We start from the raw sequence: 24,066 nt of genomic DNA on the forward strand, positions 1-24,066 counted from the left end.
TTAAAGAATTAACCTTGTTAATAGGAGTATAAATAAAAATTCACAAATTTTCTCATTGTTTTTACTGTTATGAGCTCATTTTCTGCCTTCTTTTGAGTTATTATTTCACATCTTAAAATTGAAATGTATTTATAATGTTCAGGTACTGGGTCATAGCAAGGGCCCAGGCTCTGGTAATGTTTTACAAGACTTATACCACCATACCACCTTTTATAAATCAAACACAGTTTTATAACTAATAAATGATTCTTCTTCCTAATAGAAGTATCAAAATAATACAGATTCATCTATGTTCCAATTATGAATTTTTTAATCTGTGGCCCCCTAGCTACTCTTCCCCCCTCTAAAGACTCTCTCAAAATTCTTCCTCTGCAGAGGTGTATCTTACATGAGACTTCAGTTGTGATTTCCACTTTTGAAATTGCCATTATCTCTTTGGTTCAAAACAGAACTTAGTAATAAGTTCTGTGTATTATGCATTTCCTTTCCTTTCTATATGTCCATATTCAAAATGATACCAGCTCTTTCTGACCACTAGGATAATAATGTTTGGTAAAGAAAGCATACATTAGTTTTCAAAACACTGAGCAATTTACTGCAAATAATAATAGTAATAATAAACTGCATTTCTCTTTGACCTGCTTGTCTTAAAGCATAAGGTTCTGTTTAACAGATCTTGCTGTCTTCCTGGTGCCCAGTTATAGATCAAAATCCTTTCTCAGGGAATGGCAATATAGTACAGTGTGCTTCAATTCATTCACTAATTCCCAAAGCCATTCCTGTTTTACAAAAGATATTTAATCTATGGAGAAGCACACAATGTTGGTACCTAATTATTACCTAAGCAAATGATAATACCTGAGTTTTATGATCTTGAGACAAGTTTTTAAAAAGCAAACAAGAAGACAACATAATAGAGATCACTTAATGTAAAGCAGCAGGTATTTTCAAACACTTTAATGAAGAACCTGAGAAGGCAGAATATTGAGAAAAAAGAAAAAGGAAAAACAGACCCCAGTTGACTGAGATTCCAGTCTGAAGGCAACTTTATCCTCAGTATAACTGAGTAAGTGTCTAGGAATCTACAGTCTGGACTGGGGAATATTTGGATGACCTAATGTTCCATTTTAGAACTGACCAGGAAGAGAGTGGTATGGGAAAGCAGTGATGCTTTAAGACAAGCAGGTCAGTGAGGCTTCCCACTCACCAAAATTGCATGCCTGACCACTGAGGGCAGAGAGCTGCTGTGAATAGGCCCAGTCTTCATCATTAGGCGCTGAGATCACAAGCAACCGCCTCCTCCATCGGAACCTGGAAAAGAAGCAGAAGGCCACAATTGCTGCTTCAAACAATAGAGGCCAGTGTGAAAACGCAGAGTAACTTCGGCTGTCATTTTTTTTCCTGTGCCCAGAATAAAAAAGTTACCCTTAGAAATATTTCATAGCTCCTCAAAGCCTAATACTAAACTGTATTACCAGATTTCTTGCACTTTTTCTTTTGTAACTTCACAGTCTGCCTACTGTGACATTTGCGTGATGTGTCAGGCATGAGTCTGGTCCCCATGCCTGATGAGGTCACTTAGGGAGAGACAAAGCTCTCAGATACAATGAAAACTAGCCGATATTGTATGTTAAATTGTAGCAACAGAAATAAGGGAATCAGAAAATAACTGAAGAAAACTCAGGTTCTGGTAGAGTTCCCTGGGGTTTTTGGGTGGGGCAGGGAGCAGTGAATATATGGACAGGAAATAGTATGGAGAAAAAGAACTGAATTTTAAGTAGATGACAGTGACAGGAAGAAGGAAAATAGGAAAGTGTCTTAAAGGGTCAAGGAGGGTTCCTGGGAAAACAAAGCCCTATGTACCTTCCTCAATAGCCAGTGGCCCTTCCAGGGGCAAATGTTAGTTCTAAAATGTACCCTATCATCATAGTAAGAACCACCACTTACAGAGTACCCCTATGAAGTAGAATGGGGCTAAATCTAGAGCCATAGGATTTTAGATTATATGATAAACTTGTTTCTGCTCTTACAGCTCCAACATGGCGGGGCAGTGGAAAGAGCTTTTGTCTTACAGCCAGGAAGCTTGGTCCACATTCTGTCACTGCCACTTTTTGCGTTCCTTGAGCATGTCACTCTGTTCATCTAAGTCATAGTTTTTCCTTAGCTCTAGAATCAAAAAGAGCATCCACCTCAAAGAGGTGTTATAAGAATTAAACTCTAAAACCCATGTAAGTTATGCATGTGATGGCATGGATATAGATCATGCCTTAATCTGCAGGCTTCTTGATTTAGAACTTTGTCCTACTGATGGATAATGTCCATTTCCCCATTAACAGATCATGGACATTATCTATCATGATGTCATACAACAACCAATTTAATCCTTATGTTTGTGTATCATTTTATAGCTCACTTTCACCTACACAATATGTGATCCTCACTAGAGTTCAGTGAGGGCATGACTTGTTTTCCCCATTTTACAGATAACAAAACGAGGCTTAGAGAAGTGAGGTAAATTGCCTAACTAGTAAATCTAAGAGGTGGTACCAAAATACAGATTTCTCTGACTCCTGGTGCAGTGCTTTCCCTAGTCTACCCCCTCAGAGGTGCTGATGCTTGGCTGGCGCGTGAGGGTCCCAAAGAGGATAGGAAGGAGAGAGGGTGTGCATCCAAGGGGCCACTGCATGCATTTGTCTCAAATTCCACCTTCACTGGAGAAGGGTTTTTTGCTTTCTGCCCTCAGTGCTGGTGACTGCTGGGTGTCAGTGCACTCATGGAGCCGGAAGCCAGTTGATTTTATTCATGGCTTCTCTCCCTGTGCCCCTTCAAGCCTCACAGTGAACAGGAGAGTTTTCAGTCCCAAAGAAAATGGCCTCTTAGGGGAATAGTGGTTTGGATGAATGAGAGAAAATGATAGTCTGATGAAATACAACCTCTGAATGGGTGCCTGTAGCAAGGCTTGCCAAGAATTGCTTGCTGTGACATTACATTAGCTTCCTCTGCTTGTTTTTCTTCAAAGGGAAAGAAAAACTAAAATCTCCACTGAGGATAGGAAGATGAATGTATTTGCATAAAGGAGGGGAGAGGAGAGTCTGAGACTGTCTGAGGTTTCCTGGGAAACGGAACAGTGACTGCTCTCGGATCACAAAAAGGGTCTCCTGTATCTTCCCTGCTTCCTTAGGAGGCATGCCAGGCCAGCACCGGCACCCCAGCCAGCACCCAAAGCAGGCCAGCCTTCCTGGCCTCACACAGAGCTTCAGGGTAACCTGGAGGGAGCTATTTTGGGTGAGGTCTATTTTGGCTTGTTTACCTGTGTGCACCACTGAATGCTGTCAGACTGGAGAAGGATGGGATCTGAGACGCCCTGTCCCAGACACAATCAAGAGAAGGTCATTTCTCCTAAGTGATGATTCTTTATCCCACAGACCTTTACATTAAGATACAAGGCCCCAGCTCCCAGCATTGAAGGACAAATGCTAATGGAACTAATTTCTGTGGGAAGTAACAAGAGATGTGAATGTGGCCCAGATCCTTATTTTGGACAAATTGTTTTTCCGTCACTTTACTTTGTCAGTAAATAGAAAGTCTACAAGGTATGCATGTGTTTGCTTCTTTTAACTGGCATTTCCAAATTAGTGTGCATTTGCCCACTCTTTAGGGCTTCTGTCTCAGAGAAAGGTAATTATAGCCTGAACCATATGAGTGTCACTAAAAACTAGACTGGCTTCAGAATCTGGTCAGCTGAAACCAGGCTGTAGAGACCCACCAACAACTCAGCAAATATGAAGGAAAATTCCATTTGGATACTCCTTTATTTATAGAACAGTTAGGTAGAAAAAAAATTTTTTTTTCAGTTCTTTTTGCCTGGGCTTCAGTTCTGAAGGTGTTTATTAAATCTCCTCTTAGCTCTCCTTTGATGACAAAGTTCTCTAACTAGGACCTGAATAAATGGCCCTAATACTACTAATAACCACCATTTATTGATTACTTGCTTTGTGCTAGGTTCTAGCTCATTACCTTTAGTATCAAATTTACCTTTCACAACAATCTTAAGAATAGATAAATTTATTATGCCCATTTTGCAAGTGAAAAAACTAAAGCCCAAAGAGATTAAGCAATTAGCCCAAGGTCACACAGCTAACAAGTGGAGAAACCAGGAATCAACTTCAGGGCTGTCTTACTCATGCCTTTAAGTAATACACTATTCTACTTTAATTTTTTTTTTTTTTTTTTTTTTTTGCGGTACGCGGGCCTCTCACTGCTGTGGCCTCTCCAGTTGCGGAGCACAGGCTCTGGATGCGCAGGCTTAGCGGCCATGGCTCATGGGCCCAGCCGCTCCGCGGCATGTGGGATCTTCCCGGACTGGGGCACGAACCCGTGTCCCCTGCATCGGCAGGCAGACTCTCAACCACGGCGCCACCAGGGAAGCTCTCTACTTTAATTTTTAAGATCACTGATAATTGTCAGCACGATGATTCCATGACCACAGGCCATAGATAGCCATAGGACATATAACTTATAATCATACGCCATTCTGAATATCCATAAAAGATGTATGTTCCTGAAATAGTAGTGAATATAAGAGCTCACAAGCCTCTAACATTAGAAGGAAAATACGTTTACATTATGTAGGGCCCTATCCAGTTCAAAAGACTTTAGATGCAAAATATGTATAATGTCTTAAGAATCAAAAAAAATACAAATTCAAATCAGTGATCAACTTGAATGAGCATTGTAAGCTTTGTGAGTGAACAAAAGTGAGATAATGTCAGTTTTCCCTTTCAAGTTTTGAAACCCATGACACTGTGATTATAAAAAGACCCTCTGCCTGGAAATGGTGAAAATAATCCCTCAGAATGTCTGTAGTTGCAGGTCTTATGGCTGGCCTAAATCCTTGGTTATAAATAATATCAATGAACTGGATGGTTACTGCTTTAGAGATCAGGCTATGTGAGTTTAATGGGTTGGTTCAGTGGGTATGCCTCCTTCAGTCCTAGAAGATTTAGAATTAAGAAGAGGAAGTTTGCAAAGAATCAAAAACGTAGTAATAATATATATTTCTGAATTTCTTTATATAATTTATGTTCTTGTGAAACTTAAGAGAATTTGGCTTAAAATGATAGCCTTGAAACTCCAAACTAGAATGTGTAATTGAGTATTTGGTTTAGAGGTATAGTTTTAGGTTGAAATCTTACTAAGCGTATACAGTTATTGGAACATCTGAGAAAACTTTAGATTCACTGTATTTACAAGATTAACTTATTAAACTTATGGCTCATTTAAGTACTCAGAAAGTTTTGTTTATTTCAAGGAATTGAAAGAAATATATTAAATGTAAAATGGCTGTTTGGCATAATGACATTGTTTAATTACTGAGTTCATAAGTGAGATTAAACATTATTCAAAGCCCCTTAAGAGTGATAGTTAAAATTTGCCAGGTTATAAATAAAATGATAAGATTTAAAAGCCTAACTTAAAAGTTTAAGAGAAAACTAAGGTCTTGAATTTATAAATTGGATATATTTAACACTATTGGTTAAAATCAAAAGTAAACTTCTAAAGAATCTTTTCTGCCTAAAAAAGGAGAGAAAGGTAAAAGAAGTAAAAAGAAGGGAAGGAAAGGGAAGGGGAGGGGAAGAAAATACCTCAAGGACAACAGCAAGCTCTTATCCTCAATCTTCTAAATCACTGCCATCTAGAAGGATGACCTTGAACTAAAAGTTGATATTTCAGAGCCCCCAGGATTGGACAAGAAGCCATTGGCCCAGTAGAGCCCTAGAGCCCTTTCTCAGCCAGGAGAGTGGCCTGAAGACTGAATGAGCCTTATGTCCTTAGGGAGGCATGCACCTTTCATCTCCACTTCAGGTATTTGCACTGTACTGAAAATTTGGATGAAGGCAGAATCTTGGGTTCCTTTCAGCTCTGAAATCCTGTGGTTTTAGGAGTATCTTTCTTCACTTCAAACTCTGGGCCTCTGAGTTCACACTAAAAATAATTCACATTATATTTTCAAAACGAGTGTTAGATAAGAGCGTGGACTTTGGGAACCAGATTATCCTGGGGCCACTAAGTTCTAGAACTGACACTAGCTCAGTGAGGAAAGTTATTTAATCTCCATTAGCCTGAGTTGTCTTGTCTGCAGCAAGACAGTAGTTACAGTGTTTAGATCATGGGATTGTTGTGAAGATTAAACTCAGGAGGGAAGAAGAAGTGCTTGGCACAAAAGGTGATAACAGCAACCCTGGAGTGGAAGTAGGGCTACTTGCTGTCATTATTCTCATGGGTGAGAGATTTTTAAGATAGAGTTAATTGGAAGCATAGGGGCAACATACCTAGAAAATTGTAAACTGAAAATTTGGATGAATGGCAAGTCCTATGCTCTTTACACATCATGTTGTTATCTCTTAAAAGACCCAAGCTTCCTGAATCTAGAGGAATTCAGATTATCCATTTCCTAATCACAGAATTCTTGATGCTTAGGTGAAATTTCTGCATCCTTGCACCTCTTAAGGTCCCAAGGATTTGTAGAATTTTCATCCAACATGAGGGAAGGGATGGAGAAGGGAAGAAGTAGAGTGATGGGCTTCCCTGGTGGCGCAGTGGTTGAGAGTCCGCCTGCCGATGCAGGGGACACGGATTCGTGCCCCGGTCTGGGAAAATCCCACATGCCACGGAGCGGCTGGGCCCGTGAGACATGGCCGCTGAGCCTGCACTCCACAACGGGAGAGGCCACAACAGTGAGAGGCCCGCGTACCGCAAAAAAAAAAAAAAAAGTAGAGTGATTTCTTTACACTCTTTTTTGTGTATGTACTAGAGTTTCCCTATAATAGTTTTCAATAAACCATACTCCCCAAGGAATCAGGGAGCTGGGTCAAGAGGATTTCTCCTTTTGAGGTCTTAGTAGAGCTTTTGTTCTCTGCAGAGTTGGAAGGAAGCAGAAAATCAAGCAGTGCTCCAAATCCTGTTTGGAACTAGAAAGGGCCCAATAAATATGTAAAATAAAAGTACAGTATACAAAGCCCTCCAAATTGACTGACTGAATAAACTAAGCCTTACAGAAGTTCAGAATTCTGTATCTGTGCCAAAAAAAAAAAAAAAAAGGCAGAAAAAAAAAGAAAAGACCTATCCAAAGCCACCAAATTAACACTCAAGCTTGGAGCTGACTCCAGCCAGCCTTGCAACCAGAGCAACTTCCAAAAGGACAAGACTAAGCCTGGTGGCTAGAGTGCTGTGAAGAGAACAGACGTCTTACAGGGAAGGTCACTCTGCACACACCTGTCTGCTCTGTGTTTCTCTGGGGTTTTCATTAGCTCACTCAGAACACTCTCCCGTCTGCCTCCTTGGGGTCTCCAAAGGTGATGTACCTGGATAGGAAGTTCTCCAGTGACTGCTTCTTGTCTTCCTTGCAAACAATGCCCTCCTTCTTCTGCTTTTCCATGTCTTTGATTCGGGACTGGAAGGTATCAATCACATCGAACACAGACTTCATTGCTATAGGCACCTCATAATATTGCTGTTGAAGGAAAAATAAAAAGTATATAATGTATAAAGGTGTTTCTTCCCTATGTCCAGAGGATAGAGAGCTTGAGAGAATTCAGGGTGGCTCCAGGGAAATCAGAGCCTGGAGGGCTCTTTGATTTATAAATTCTCTCCTGCAGTAGTACCTCTGCTGATTTTTTGAGGTTTTGAATCCACGAAACAAAAGCCTTTACCTTCCATGAAGGTCTTAACTTCACTCTTTTTATTGGGAAGGGTCCATGCCTTCCTCACCACACATATTCTAGGCTCACTTCCCTACCTCTGGGACTAAGCTGGTTCCTCTTCACTATACAACGGGAGAGAAGGTCAGAAACACTGTACTAAACACAAGAAAACAAATGGAATAACATGTTAGAGTATCTGACCTGAGCAATAAGGGTAATTTTCCACCAGAAGGAGGCCTGCTCTGTGGTCATCAGAAATCTACACAAACTCTTTGTGATTCCCAGAGACGATTTTATTGAGTGAGCATTACTTAAAATTAGGTCATGTCTGCTTATGTATTCTCAGAAAAAAAGTTGGATCTAACTTTTTTGGGGATAATGAAATTCAGTTTCCTGCATCAAAGCTGTCTGGACTTAGAACAGCAACCTGAGGTGGATTTGAGGGCTGGCTGATCAGCATGATCAGCATAAGTGCCCTCAATGGGAATTTAGTAAATCGTGGAATGTGAAAGCTGGCCGAGACCTTGGGGATCATCTAGTCCAACCTCTCACATTAGAGGTGGCACAACACAAATGTGGAATGAATTATTGAAGGGATCTCTCTCCAGATCCAGAAAAATACTGCAGGTTGAATCAGCTATTCTAATAGCCCAGGCAGCTTTTTTTTAAAAGGATTTTCATGTAAGCATGGGCTCTGGAGTCAACCTGCGGGGGTATGAAGTCCAACACTAACTGGGTGAACTTGGGCAAGTTACTTAACTACTCTGGATCTCTATTTGTCCTCTGTGAACCAATGATAATACTTGCTATTTATCTTAGAGGTTTGAGACAAGGATTGTAAACATCTGAGGTGAGTGCTTGACATAATGAAAGCACTCAATAAAGTTAGTTATTACTGTTAATATTATTATGACTACATGGCACAGTTTTTCAGAGTTCAGAATCTCTGTCCTTATCATAGGAAGAAAGTAGGTGTAAAACCCTACTGTCTTGCCCATGTTGGATCAGGAGGTAAACTTCCAGGCCCTTTCAAAGTAGGCCTATGTTAAATCTGGGTTTTCTGAAAACAGAAGCTAAATACTCTTTACTTTTTATCATCAGGGCCTGGCTGGTGATAAACATCACAGCTATTCAACAATTGTCTGGTGAATGTATGACTTTGATGTTACAGAAGAATTTAGTCTGAGTCAAGTAGCTTGGCCATAGGTGGTCATCCAATCCAATATTTTCCATAGACTACATTTCTAGACACAAATTCTACAGGACAATGGGAACTATTTGGACCATTTCAAAACTTTCCCATTTATGAAATAACTTATGCTTAGTCATATGTCTAATAGACTTATTGACAAAAAATTGAGTTGCTATCTTAAGGAATGTCACTGCATCATCCAAAACAGGAACCCATACCTTGATTCTCATGTCCACATCGGTGAGCACCATGAAGAAGTCATTGTAGGTCATTCCATACTCCTTCCTCAGCTCGCTGATAAGATGCTGGTCTACCAAGTCCTCATCATCCACAACACGCATAGGTTTCTCATTATCTTAAGGCAAATGAAATGTGAATAAATATGGATGTGACAAAACAGAAATCAGTGGGAAACCAAAGGGTGGAGGCCCTGAGCCTTCATCCCAAGTTAATTAGAACAGTTTTTGTTAGTTGTACACATCTGACTAACATTTTGTTTGAACAAGCGTTTCCAAAGTGAACAAATAAATATAGAAACAAGTGAATAAACTCATTTTGAAAATCACTCTTCCAAGATGATCAAACTGCCATCTCCGCCCACCCTGGTCATAGTGAATCAGAAGGAGCAACATGAGAGTGAAGCTGCTGAGTCATCCCTGGAAGAAGATTGCCAACTCACTCCAGGGATGAGTCATCACCCTAACACACCAGGGAACCAGACCCAGATTCTTTGGTTAAGTTTTATTTCATTTTAAATTTTATTTTAGTTTTGGTTATTTGTTTAAGTCTAAAATCAGTGCCTGTTCCTCCCACTTAGAGAATCACTTTGGGACTCAGTGAACTATGTCATTGCAATAGAGAAAAATAAAAAGCCTATGTTCAAATCTGGTCATATGGCTCCAAAAAAAGTCAAGCTATTCATAATATAAATCTTGTAAGTGAATACAATTTTAAGTAAAATGTTACTGAATTTATGGAAGTTTCTAGTGTTAGGTATTTTTTCAAATAACAAGCCCTGAAAACAAATTATTATAATTCAGAATGGTTCCTAAAGGTGCTACTGGGTTAATGGGAAGTATGAACATGGCAAATTACTATGTCTGGAAAGCATTTTGGAAAGGATAGGACAGCTTTATTTACTTCTTCTCTCCCATACAGGTCACAGTGTTTCCCTCAACCCTATTAAAATTTTTATCTGCAAATAATCCCCTGTATTTTTAAAAAATGTGCAAAAGTTAAAGTTAGCAAATATGTGATAACAGATCGATTACAGAAGGGAATCTATCAGTTATTATCAATACTGCTACCCAATGAATAGTACTACAGTAGAAAAAAAACACAATTTTGCAGATACAGAGGTTATACAGCTGAGTACCAGACTATTATTCTTTTATTGATATAAAGGGGACAATTACAATTTAAGTATTACTTTGGTTTATTTGATTAGGATTGAAAGTATATAAGTTGAAAGTATATAAACAAAAAGCTTCATTCTCCCAAGCAGATCATAATGAGAGGGGAGAGAATGCTATCATTAATAAAATATAAATTAATTTAAAAGAATTGTTAGGTTCATGGTGTTGGTTTTTGTTTAGTATAGCTCATTGAATAAAAACAGCAACTTGCAGAATAAAATGCATAGTATGATGTTATTCTTAAAAGGAAATAAAGCAAAAGAAAACATAATACATCCATATGGGAATATGCATAGGAAAAAGTCCAGAAGGACATACAGCTGATAAAAATGGTTGCCTCTGGGGAGTGGGAAGAGGTGAGGTAGAAAATTTCACTGTTTACTCCATGTAAGTCTATATTATTTAAATTTTAACAAGGAGCATATTTTACTTTGTGATTAATAACAACAACAACAATAATAATAATGAAGGAAATCTTTAAAAAACTGATTTGTAAATGTCCTCAACAACTAATGTTCTGATTCTAAGACTTTACAAACTAGGTTTTATCTTGAACCTAGGAATTGTTATTTTTAATCCATAACATACATTCATTTTTGCTTTTGTTCATCGAACAAAATATTTGCTGCCAGTGTCCTAAGCTGATTCTGTGCTGGATGCTGAATTCAGAGATAAGTAACTTGAACAGAGTTCAAGTTCCTAAGTAGAATCAGAATTAGAACATTTACATTTACCTAACAGATAAAGTCACAAAAACCATTGAATGGCTGAGATGAAAGGAAATTAGAAACTGTAGTGGATTTCAAAAATGGTCCCAATTCTCCACCCTTCCCTATACTTACACTTTGCCCAGTAGCTGTAGCTCCCTGTTATGGTGGATGGGTTGAACTGTCCTACCTCTTGATTCTGAGATCATCTATATAACTTGCTTCGGTCAGGGCTAGCCAGTGTTCACATAAGTGACACAAATGGAGGCTAGAAATGGGCCTGCACATTTGGGATTCCTGCTACTTCTGCCATTACCATGAGACTACATCCATACTAGCCTTGTAGAGGATAAGCCAAGCCAAGTTACTCTGGTCTCACCCCAGCCAGGGCTATCCCAGATCAACTGACAGCCAGTTGACCCCTAACATGTGTGCAAGCCCAGCCAAGATCAGCAGAACCACCTCACCAATAGGCAGCTGACTGCAAACACATGGGCAACCCTAGCCAAGCCCAGCCTAAATCAGCTGAACCTTTCAGGTTTGTGACTCAATGAATGTTTAATGTCATATGCCACTGAGATGTGTGGGTCTTTATTACATAGCCTTATTGTGGCAATAGATAACTGCTACAGACATTATCTGGCCCAACCCAGTCACATTACTGAAGATGAAACCAAGGACTGCAGTGGACATGCTGCAGTGCTGGCCAGATCCTACCTTCAGGAGTAAAGCTGCTGTGAATGTTAGCAGCTGAATCCCTCTCTGAAAACTGCTCTCCTTAGAAAAGTGCTGCCTTTCCCCAAATCACACCCTTACAAAGAGACAGCCCACACTCAGTGGTTGCTGCAGGGGAGGAGGGAGTAGATATAACAGCTGCCCCCTTGCCTCAAAGTGAACAACGCTGAAGGGCCAATTGCATTCACATTCTCTCTCTGTCACTTTGTATCCCTCACCCCTCATAGGCATTATTCCTGAGAATACTCCCCATTAACCTCTTGCATGCAAATCTCAGAGTCTGTTTCCCAGAGAACCAACCTATCACAGACACCATGAAGGGAGCAATCTGCTCAAGTTCACATTGCTAGTTAATAACAGACTGCAGGTTAGGACTCAGTAACATGACCTCACTCCCATCCAGTCCTCTCTCTACTTTCACAAAATGCAACACACTCAAGGATAGAGATGACCCAAGACCAAGATTTAAACCAAATTTTATTCTACTAAGATATGGAGGGAAAAAAAAAAAAAAACAACTTCATGGTCTGGATTCTCCCTCCAACTAGAATATTTTCTGAAATGATTTGATCAAACTAAAAATGATAAATAAAACATTTTGCACTCCCAGCCTACAGAAAGATCTACATCCCAAAGCAATGTTTGTGCTGAGAGAATCTGCCAAAGAAAAACAATAACAGGTCTGACGAACACTGGATCCAACTGGGATGGGGACAACTCTAGAGCAAGACAGAGTCTACCTCTGGCTGAATTCTGAGGAGGGTAAGCGTGAGGCCAGTTCCTGTCTCCAGCTGCCTACTCCTGACACAGGTCTCTGTTACGCTCTGCATTCTGTCTAAATCAGGGCTGGGTGAACAAGAGGTTCTCTTCAGTCTGGAAAAGCAACAAAAATTTGGCAGCTTCTTATTAAATTTATCCAAGTTCTGCCAAAGATCTCTAGTCCTCCTCAAGGGTGGCAGGGCTTAAAGCAAACATTCTTTAGAACACATCCTATAAATTGTCCATATGGTCCTGATCCATCTAAAATGATTCACAGATCCAAGCCCATTTGGTAGGATTTGGTCATTCCACACAACCTGCCCCTGGACCTAAGATTTTTGAGGAGGGACAGGGGGGAGGATGAACTCTGCTGTGTGCTGATGAGGACTGGCCCTAGAAGAGAAACACCTGCCTAGTTTCCCACCCTTTAAGAACTCCAACTTCAAAAGTCAGTGGTCTTCAGGTAGTAGTAAGTTTCTTCATGTATTTGTTCTTCCATGTCTGACTATAGACAGCAATGACACTGCAGAAAAATTCAGCTCCAATTACAACTTATTAAACACCAACTGTGTGCCAGGCATTGTGTCTGAAGCCTCCCTCTGTGACTGCTGCGTCTCTGTGACATCCATGGTTTCTCCTTTTCCTCCTTCTCATCCCTAAGTTCAGGCCATTCCTCCAATGTCCTGGGACCACTTCAGCTCTCCCATTGCTTCAGAAGTTCCCTATTTCCTCTTGCAGTTTTTCAAAGTATGAGTCACTGTCTACCTTCATCATGAACCTGGAGTGCATGTTAAAATTACAATACTTGAATCCAGATCTATCTGGTTCATGCTCCCCGGGTGACACTATTCCTCTGCTTTAATCAATTGTCTCAATTGTTTAGAAAGACCAATTTGCCAATTTGTCTTGTTTATGAAGAATGTGTCCTGGGGCTTCCCTTGGTGGTGCAGTGGTTGGGAGTCCGCCTGCCGATGCAGGGGACGCGGGTTCGTGCCCCGGTCTGGGAAGATCCCACGTGCCGCGGAGCGGCTGGGCCCGTGAGCCATGGCTGCTGAGCCTGCGCGTCCGGAGCCTGTTTTCCGCAACGGAAGAGGCCACTACACTGAGAGGCCCGCGTACCGCAACAACAACAGCAAAAAGAATGTGTCCTGCCAGGTGCTTTTCTGTCCTACAGACTGACTACTAAACCTTAAAAGTTATTTAAAATTTATTTGAAAAATATATTTAGAAATCTTTAGTGACTTCTCATGGTTTACCAAATAAAGTTTGAATTATTTGTCCTGGTATTTGAAATCCTCTAAAATCGGGTGCCAATCTATATTTCTAGTCCTCTCTTCCCTTCTATCCTACACCCAACCTTCTGCTCTAGATTAAACTTAGCTGCAAATCAGAATCCTTTGAGCAACGTTTTAAAAACAGATTTCTGGACCCCATCCCCAAACTGGGTCAGCATCTTGGAGTGGGGAGAGGACCAAGGAGTCTGAATTTTCCTTCTGTTTTATAAAGAATGCCTATAAACTGAGATTAAAAAGACCAACAACACAATAGAAAAATAAGCAAAGGACACTAAAAACAAAGCATAAATGTTCCTGAAACATATGAAAATATCTTCGGTCATACTCATAAAAAGAGAAATGCAACCTAACACTATATCACACTAAGATACCATTTTTCACACACTGCATTCCCTAAAAACATTCACAAGTTTGATCACACAGTCTATTGAAGAGGTTTGGGGAGATAGACGTTCTTACACATTTCTGGTGGGACTGCAATATGATACAACTTGTATGGAGATAAATTTGGTGATATCTACCAAAACTAGATACACTTTCTGTTTGGCCCAACAATCTTACTTCTCAGAATCTATTGTAAAGATATACCCACATACATAGAGTGACATGTGTACAGGTTAATTCTGAAATTGTTTATAAAAACAATATACTGAAAGCAATCTAAATGTCCATCAAGGGGAATGGTTAAAGAAACTGTGGTAGAATCTCACAATGGCTTAATAAAGAATGAGGAAGATCTCTATGTACTCATAAGAAAAGATCTCCAGGAAATATATTTAAATGAAAGAAGCAAAACGCAAAGTAGTCCATATAGTATACTATAGTTTGTATAAAAGAGAAGGGGAAAACAAAAAGAAACTACTTTGTAGCACAGGGAACTATATTCAATATCTTGTAATAACCTATAATGGAAAAGAATGTGAAAAAGAATAGGGCTTCCCTGGTGGCGCAGTGGTTGAGAGTCCGCCTGCCGATGCAGAAGACACGGGTTCGTGCCCCGGTCTGGGAGGATCCCACATGCCACAGAGCGGCTGGGCCCGTGAGCCATGGCCTCTGGGCCTGCGCGTGCATCCGGAGCCTGTGCTCCGTGACGGGAGAGGCCACAACAGTGAGAGGCCCGCGTAACAAAAAAAAGAAAAAAAAAAAGTATATATATATATATATATTCACTTTGTTGTATACCTGGAACTAACACAAGTTTGTAGATCAACTATACTTCAATTAAAAAAAAAAAAAAGGTCTTTCCTAGCCGAGGTAGTAAGTTTCCTGTTTAAAAAAAAAAAAAAAAAAAAAAGAGAGAAGAGGAATATAGGTATTTATATTTATTTGTGTTTGCACAAACAAGCATTAAATGGATAAACAAGGAATCATAAATATTCCTATGGGGGCAGAGAGTAATAAGGTAAAGGGTCAGAAACGGGTGTAAGACTTGTCTGTGTATGCCTTTTTATGTAGCTTTGACTTTGGAATCCAAAAAATGTATCATTTGTTTAAAAAAAAAGAATAAAAACAAAAAGTACCTATGATAGAGTCATCATCTATCAAAAAAACCTACTCAGTTTCAAGGCCCCTCCTTTAAATCCACCCCCTTTTCAAAATTCTCTGATACATACAGTACTGTGATAACTGCAATTGCAAGAGCTTATTCCTCCACCACATTCTTCAAGCACTTGTTTTATACACTTGACTTATCAGGTGTTTTTCACCCCTTGCTTGCAGGTGTTGATCTTGACACTGATACACTTGATGTTGAATGGGATGACTGGACAAGTTAGGGGCAGCCTCTCCAGCCTCTAGGGCATGGAGTGATTGATAATCAAAGACTGAATAAACAGAGAGGGAGACCACAGGCAGTATCTGGAAATCTGATCACTCACCCAGCCTTGACTCCCGGCACAGGGTGGCAGTGTCTAGAGAAGGCAGCTGCCGGGCATAGTCACCACTGAAGAAAGGAGGAATTGGGGCAAAGGGTCAATTTTTCAGGTGCTCCTGTGGGAAAGCAGCATTTCTGCATTGTTATGGATCCTGATGGTTGTGAGGCTGTCCATAAAGAACAATTATCTTCAACAGGATCGAAGGTAGAGTATTTTAGGCTGAAATGTATTCTATCAGTCTCACTTAGGAAAGTTGTGTTAGAGATTCACCTAGGAATTCTCTACTCACATGAATAAGGAATCAACACTGTCTCTCCTTGTTGCCACATTACACTTCCATCAACTCTTCCACCTCCCTTTTTTCTTCTTTCAAAAGAAACTATCAGGGCTTCCCTGGTGGCGCGGTGGCTGAGAGTCCGCCTGCCGATGCAGGGGACACGGGTTTGTTCCCCGGTCCGGGAGGATTCCGCATGCCGCGGAGCGGTTAGGCCCGTGAGCCATGGCCGCTGAGCCTGTGCGTCCGGAGCCTGTGCTCCGCAACGGGAGAGGCCACAGCAGTGAGAGGCCCGCGTACCGAAAAAAAAAAAAGAAACTATCAAAAACCTGCCTTTGCCCATAAAAATGTCCTGTGTTCTAACTCTTTAAATTTGGTGATCAATACCAGTGTCAAAATATTTTTCATCTCTACATTTTGCTAAGCATATATATATATATATATATATATATATATATATATATATATATATATATACATGCTTGCTGTGCTTTTCTCCCACTTATCTTTTCATTCTGCAATAAATGCCTTTAGCTAGGAACTCCTTCCCACCTGACAAACTTTGTCTATAATTCATAGACACCAATATTTCTATCTTAGATTGATACTTTAAATATCTCTAACAATTAAGAATGCCTTTATGTGTTAGGTCATTCTATTTTTCCTCTTTTGGTTATGGGGTTTTATTTTGTTTGTGTGTGTGTGTGTGTGTGTGTGTGTGTGTGTGTGTGTGTGTGTGTTAGGTCATTCTAAACCCTCACGTATAATATACTCTGGGCTGGCAAAACCAGATGGGCTTATTCTGCATTGGAATTTGCTCAAGAATGAATAATGACTGAAACCTTAAAATAAGTTTCCTGGTGTTTGTAGGTCCATCATCTATAACTCAAATACATTTAGCAAGACAGGCCAGCTGATGAGTACAGCCCACACTGTAGTTGGATGTGGGCCTCTGCTTTTAAGGACCAGTTAAAGACTGGAAGAGTAGAGAGTGCTTGATTTATTTTGAGGAAAGTAAGGCCATCTGATAGATTTCCAGCTGAAAATTGGTCAAGGCTGGAGGTTGGTTCACTGAGACCATGGCACGTGCCAACTCCTGTTTTCCCATGGCTGACTCCCAGTCTTGGCTGAAAGTACTACAGCCTTTCCCATAAGGGTAACCTGGGACATGACACAAGGAGAGAAAGGCCTTCCAGGAATTAGATGAGGAACAAAATAAAAGGCCCCCAAATCATGTCCAAGCTGCCATTCAGTAAGTGGCAAACACCCAAATCACAATACCTGATTTTCAATCAGGCAGAAAAGAAAATCTCCATCCTCTACAGTTCATATTCAATCCAGATGTCTAAAAGACAGCAGGATTAATGTTAAAATTTTGCCAAGGCAGCACCAAATGCTTGTAACAGTTAGGACCATGTAGAGGTTGAGGTGGAAGATATAATGATTTTTCCAAACTTCTCTGAAATAAGGAATGACAATTCTTTGTGTGAGTTGGTGCCTAACATATTTGACACTGGGAACACCTGGTGGAGGAAGGTTTTCATCACCAGCCGGCATGTTTCTGTACTGGATTGATTACCTACTTCCTCTCTAGACATCTGGATTATAACCAAGCTCACTGGCTCATGCTACTATTTGAAAATCCAGGAAGCCAGTGGTTGACTCCCAGTTAACCACAGAATATGTGGCTTTGTAGTATTAGTCTCTTGGGCTTCAGTTTTTTTTTTTTAATACACCATTTAAAAATTTTTTTCTTTTAATATTTGTTTATTTATTTTGGCTGTGCCGGGCCTTAGTTGCAGCACACGGGATCTTTGTTGCGGCAGGTGGGAGCATTAGTCGCAGCATGCATGCGAGATCTAATTCCCTGACCAGGGATCGAACCCAGGCCCCCTGCAGTGGGAGCACGGAGTCTTAGCCACAGGACCATTAGGGAAGCCCCTCTTGGGCTTCAGTTTTGTCACAAAGAGTAGTAATGCAGCCTGACCCTGAGAAGCAGTTGTGAGGGTTCCCTGTCAACCCTGTGTAATTAGCAGAAAGCAGTTACAAGTATTTTTCAATTATACGTGCTCTAGTCCCTGTGACAGCTCATTGATCTCTAGATGCCTGCCAGATCAAATGGTGGTGATGACCACAATAGTAGTACTTATTATGTGACAGGTAATTACATATAATGTCTTATTAAATCCTCACCATCACCTGTGAAATGTATATAACTATGTTCTAAGCTGAGACTTAGGAAGTAACTTGCCCAAAGTCACACAACAAATACATTGTGACCGTGGATTTGAACCTCTTTATTTAACTCTAGAACTTCTTTTGTGTCTTTTGTTTGTATGATTATTGTTATTGTTGGTAAGGACACAATCTCTCTCTCTCTCTCTCTCTCTCTCTTTTTGTTCTCCCTCCCAGACATACATACAGCACAGAGATAAATGTCCACAAACCAATCACTGATCCACAATGATTTATGAGAGGACATTGGAAAGGATGCTATTTATTTTCCTTTAGAATTGTCTCAGGGGAAAGTGAGCTAATAAAAATAGAGAATGCATAACTGAAACTTCAAACCCAAATAAATTTGGGAGACCTGCTGGCCAACACTGTACCTATACTAAACAATACTGTGTTGTTCACTTAAAAATTAGTTAGGAGGATAGATCTCATGCTGAGTGTTTTTACCACAATAAAAAATATGATTTAGAAAGCTAGACTATATTAAAATCAAGTTGACATTATCATGACATAATTACGACTGACATGTGTTCAATGATACCAAGGTCACATGACAGAAAAATATGTGAGGTAACATGTTACATGTAATGAAGTTAAATGTTAACTAATAGAGGGACTTCCCTGGTGGTCCAGTGGTTAAGACGCCACACTTCCACTGCAGGGGGCACGGGTTCGATCCCCGGTCAGGGAACTAAGATCCCACATGCCGCAGTGCGGCCAGAAAAAAAACAGTTAACTAATGGAAAAAGTATGTTTTATACGCTTTCAGATGAAATATATTTTATGAAAAATATGTAGGATACACAAATGGTACAAGAAGAAGGATTTTCATTATAGTTGAAACAACAATAAACAAAAGTAGAGAAATCATGTAAGAAAAAACGTTTTTTTTTTTAAAAATAAAGCTCTGGAGATGTAATAGTTATAAAAGAAACTGGGTGAGTTAGAGGTGGGGCTTCTGACCATGAGGCATAATTACTCACAGTAAGTCTTGCCATGTTCCCATGAGAATGCAGTGAGTTAAACCTCAGCTGCCCAACGCTGAGCTGCACGCCTCACACGCATCATTAATATGAAAAATTGTGAAAACTCTACACTCAGCCAAATCCCTCTGCTTTCCAAAAGGACGTGGGCGCCATTCAGTCTGTATTTCCAGTGATTTTTCATTTAGCTTCACAGCTTCTCTCAGCCCTGGCTCATTCCCCCCAAGGCTGGCCAGAGTCAAGGGCCCCCAAGGGTCTGCAGGAATCCCATCTGTGAGGGAGTCGCCTGCAGCACAAAGGCTGCAGGAATATCAGATGGTGCTGCTCACAGGCAAGAAGACTCAGGATCCAGAAGAAAGTGTCAGGACACCTCTCTGGCTGCCCCCAACACATTGTATTACTTCTCCCATTTTCCTCCATCTTACTTACTTTCAAACCATAGAGTGCTTGCATATGTTTCATTTTAAAGTGCCCAAAACTTAAACCAGAACCATTCAGAATGGCTACATATCAGTAGTTAGGCGGACTGACCTTTCTTACCACAAGAAAAGAGCCCTCTTGAAACCTGAATTTTCCTTTTGATTCCCCACCGACCTCTCCCATAAGGTGTGCCCCACCTTAGCTGAGAGAAAAGCAATAATATAATAAAGTGTTTCAGAGAACCTAGCTGGAAGTGGTCGATTTTCATGGTGCTGTTGTTGACAGGACCAAAGATGGTGATCACGGAGACTTTCCTGGTGGCCATCTTGCAGAAACTTTCCAGATACTCATCTCGCTGCTGCACATACATATTGTTCTCAGCCTTGGGAGCAGTGATCAGCTGGAGGAGGGTGAAAGCAAGAAAATAGTAACTCACGGTGATAGTTTCACACAGAGGCAAAAGCCAAAGGGATGATTTGGAATAGAGGGTTGGTAGTGACTGACACCCAAACGAAGAAACTAGATTGTTTTGTTGAATAGATAGTATAATTAAGGCCAAAAGAGATCATTTGGAAAGGCCTTTTTTTAATGACTCCAGACAGCTTAGAGTTTTCTATTCATTTCCACTATTGTCTGCCTTCATTACCAGTCTCCACGTGTCTTGGTTTTCTCATTTGTGAACTCTGCACAGGGATGCTTCTTTCGCAAGGCTGATGTAAGCATTACATGATACTTGGCATGCAACGATTGTTCAATAAATGCTATCTCTCTTGTTTTATGTTTTATTTATTTATTTATTTTAATGACTGTATTCTCTCTCTCTCTCTCTCTCTTTTTTTTTTTTTTTTTTTTTTTGCTGCACCACCCATGGCATGCAGGATCTTAGTTCGCCAACCAGGGATTAAACCCATGCCCCCTGCAGTGCAAGCACAGAGTCCTAACCACTGGACCGCCAAGGAATTCCCATTTCTTCCTCTGTTTTGATCTTCATTATCTTAATTGGCTGCTCAGACATTCATGAATTCAGTGGTTACCACTATTATTTCATGTCTCACGGGGTTGAGTTTCATAGACAGGCCTTGGGCACTATGGAACATTCGACGGCTTAGAATTTTATCAGGCAACCTTGCAGAGAATTTTTAGGACAGACTTTTGGCCCAGTATTGTCACAGAATATAGTCAGTGTCACACTGGGCCTGCATAGAGCTCGTGGTGGATGTCTGATGTTGGAGTCCTCGAACAGGATGGGTTTCGAGGTCTTTCAGTTCAGCCTTCTCTCCAATTCAAAACTGGTATTTTTCACCTAGCCCCTGTGTCTCTCAAACTCACTTTGAACCTCTGACTTTTTCTCGGGAAAGAGAAGATAGAGCAATAGAAAGAGATGTTTTAGTCACCAGCTATCTGGGAAAACATATTTCATTATTTCGGATAAAATGAGGATACTCTTATTTTTTAGGGCTCCTCTTGGACCCTCTCCCTAAGAATGCCTCAGTGTTTTAATCGAGCCCGAAAGAAAAGCCTTTTGACTCTGGTGATTATTTTTGCTGCCTTTTCCTGAGCTTTCTCCAATTTTACCAGGTTCTTCCTGAGCAGAAACCAGAACTGTGTACCACAATCCATGAGTGTCTGGGCATGTGCTGTTCACCCTGGAAGTGGAAGGATGTGAAGTTTCATGCTGATGATGACCAGGTCTTTGTTGACCTCTCTAACCCCATTAGCTCACTAGGCTGATGTCTGCAGTAAACACTGTCTACTCACCCTTTGCAGGCTCATCATTAGCTCAGAGGCCAGGATTGAACTGGCAGTGAAAGCATGGAGTCCTAACCACTGGACCACCGTCTATACGGTTTCTTTCATTTGACCAATTCAAATTTGTCAACCACTTTTCTACTTACCCATCTAACCTTATAAAATATTTCTGAAGTGTGTGGCTATTAGCTTGGCATTTTGCAGAGGGGAAGTCACCATGTTGTTAGCCTCTTTATCGAATACTTTATCAAAATGGTAATAAATCTGGTCCCAGCTCATCCTGCTGTTTATTTTGCTCTGTCAGAGATGTGTTTATTGCTGCCTGCAGGCTTTCCCTTCTAAGAATTCTCTGTGCTTGAGAAGATACTGTCCCTCATGGAAATCAAAATGAGTTCAATAGCTTTTGAGTGGAACATTAACAAAGTTTTTCTGGAATGAAGTTTTATTTTGTTTCGTTTTTCTCAGATTGTTATTTATCTTAAATAGACATGATTTCATCTATTTTTTTTAATATGTAGAGAAACTGGAAGTTCATACACTGCTGGTGGGAATGTAAATGGTTTTAGGTACTTTAAATTTACTTATTTATTTATTTATTTTTTGGCTGTGTTGGGTCGTCGTTTCTGTGTGAGGGCTTTCTCTAGTTGTGGCAAGTGGGGGCCACTCTTCATCGCGGTGCACGAGCCTCTCACTATCACGGCCTCTCTTGCTGTGGAGCACAGGCTCCAGATGAGCAGGCTCAGTAGTTGTGGCTCACGGGCCTAGTTGCTCCGCGGCATGTGGGATCTTCTCAGACCAGGGCTCGAAGCCGTGTCCCCTGCATTAGCAGGCAGATTCTCAACCACTGTGCCACCAGGGAAGCCCCAATTTCATCTATTTTTGATTTTGTGTTTATATACGTCTTCAGATGGACAGGGTGAGTAGGAAATGCTTGTTTTAGAAAAATAATTTCCCAAGAGGAAAATAATAAAATTTCCCCTTATTTATTCATTGACTCATACTTAGTCTTAAAAAAGATTTAAGGTGGCTATAAAAAGTTATAGTGATGGTATTTTCGCTTTGTTTGTTAGTTTTTTTTTTTGTTTTTTTTTTGCGGTACACGGGCCTCTCACTGATGTGGCCTCTCCCGTTGTGGAGCACAGGCTCCGGACGCGCAGGCCCAGCGGCCATGGCTCACGGGCTCAACCGCTCTGCGGCACGTGGGACCTTCCCGGACCGGGGCACGAACCCGTGTCCCCTACATTGGCAGGCGGACTCCCAACCACTGCGCCACCAGGGAAGCCCTGTTTGTTAGTTTTTTAATTAGCTACATGACATTTGAAAATAATTCTTTAGGTTTTCATGGTAGCCCATATCCAGGAGTTTTGTTTTTAGTTGGTATGTTTTAGGTATTTCTTTCTGGCTTTTTTTGTTCACAGATACACTATTTTAAAATAAATAAAATGAATGTTTAAGTGAGAACACACAAGAGTGAAAAAACGAAGGTAAGATTTACTGGTAATGAGTCTGGACTCCCTGTTCTAAATGAAGGATAGGCCCATATTTAGAATATATGCTAGATGACTGATAATTACCTGCCTCTGTAACTTCAAATCCATACATAGGCTCCATTCCATTCATGGACCCTTACAGTATATGGACAGACCATGATATGACAGGATTTTAAGAGTCCTCAAAGCCCCCTTTGGTCTTTTTCTCCCCCTTGTGCATAATTGAGAATTTCAGAGACTATGTAATCAAATAGAACCTCATTCTCCCCTGCCTGGCAGCATCTCCCATATATCTCTGAATACAGTAGCCTTAGGCCCTGATACCCAGTGGGAGCTGTACTTAAATAAATAAAGGGCTCTGATGTTTACTTTCACCTCAGGCCCTTTGCCCAAGGAAGCCTTAACCCACCCTTGAGGTGACATTCATTTAGCATGACTCATTTTCTAGCTTCCAGCCCTCTACAACCTGGCCTCAGGCTTTCTCTAGCTAACTTTCCTCCTATTCCTCCCTTATGTGACCTCCCTTACGTCACCCTGTAGCCAGACCAGCCTAAACTGTGAAATGAGAGGAATCTGTGCAGAGTGGCAAAGAGAAAGGGTGATTGCAGTCAAAATTGGAAGGCCTGCATTTTAGTCCTAGTTCAACCCCTGGCTACTCTGTAACCTCAACAAGGCCACTTAACATTCTGAACCTTAGTTTTCTCATCTTTACTATGGAACAACTTCCCTATGAGCTCATAAAGTTGTGAGAATCAAGCATATACATTAGTATATATATTATATATAATATATATACAGGCTGTGTGCACCAGAGCATCATAGATGTATGTTGCCTCTGAATAATTCACTCACATTCCTTCCTCTGCCTTCACCCATGTCACCCTTCTCACCCAGAAAGTCCTCCCCACCCTTCCACCTCATCAGAATCTGAGTCATTCTTCAAATGCAGCATCCTCCTTAAAGTGTCTTCTAGCCCACAATGCTCACTTTCTCCTTTTAATTACTGTTCTTATTGTCTGCACGGCTCACCTGAAATTTATGTATTTCCTTTTACCACTTCGTTTTATGTTTATGTCATATCTCCCCAACCAGAGGATCCATTCTTCAAGACACTGAAGCTCCAGCCCCACCATTGCCCTGCAGACAGTAGAAGCACAATTGTGGCCCACGTTCCTCAGGCTACACAGATCATTCCAGCCAGAGGAGTGGTTCCCTGGTTATGAAAGTCTAGATGC

At 40.7% G+C, this 24,066-nt stretch overlaps 1 protein-coding gene across 1 annotated transcript in view; it reads right to left on the minus strand.

Annotated features, from left to right (window-relative positions):
• Positions 1–24,066, minus strand: part of CCDC80 (coiled-coil domain containing 80) — a 34,196-nt gene that overhangs the window by 2,941 nt on the left and 7,189 nt on the right. The window contains exons 3-6 of the mRNA XM_081235869.1: positions 19,836–19,992; positions 9,114–9,250; positions 7,365–7,513; positions 1,208–1,311 (exon numbers count right to left, since the gene is read on the minus strand). Of these exons, the coding sequence (XP_081091995.1) occupies positions 1,208–1,311; positions 7,365–7,513; positions 9,114–9,250; positions 19,836–19,992 (547 nt within the window). The remainder of the gene's footprint in view (positions 1–1,207; positions 1,312–7,364; positions 7,514–9,113; positions 9,251–19,835; positions 19,993–24,066) is intronic.

This window comes from Mesoplodon bidens, assembly GCF_964165515.1.
Source record: "Mesoplodon bidens genome assembly, chromosome: 5".
NCBI classification, from domain to species: Eukaryota; Metazoa; Chordata; class Mammalia; order Artiodactyla; family Ziphiidae; genus Mesoplodon; species Mesoplodon bidens.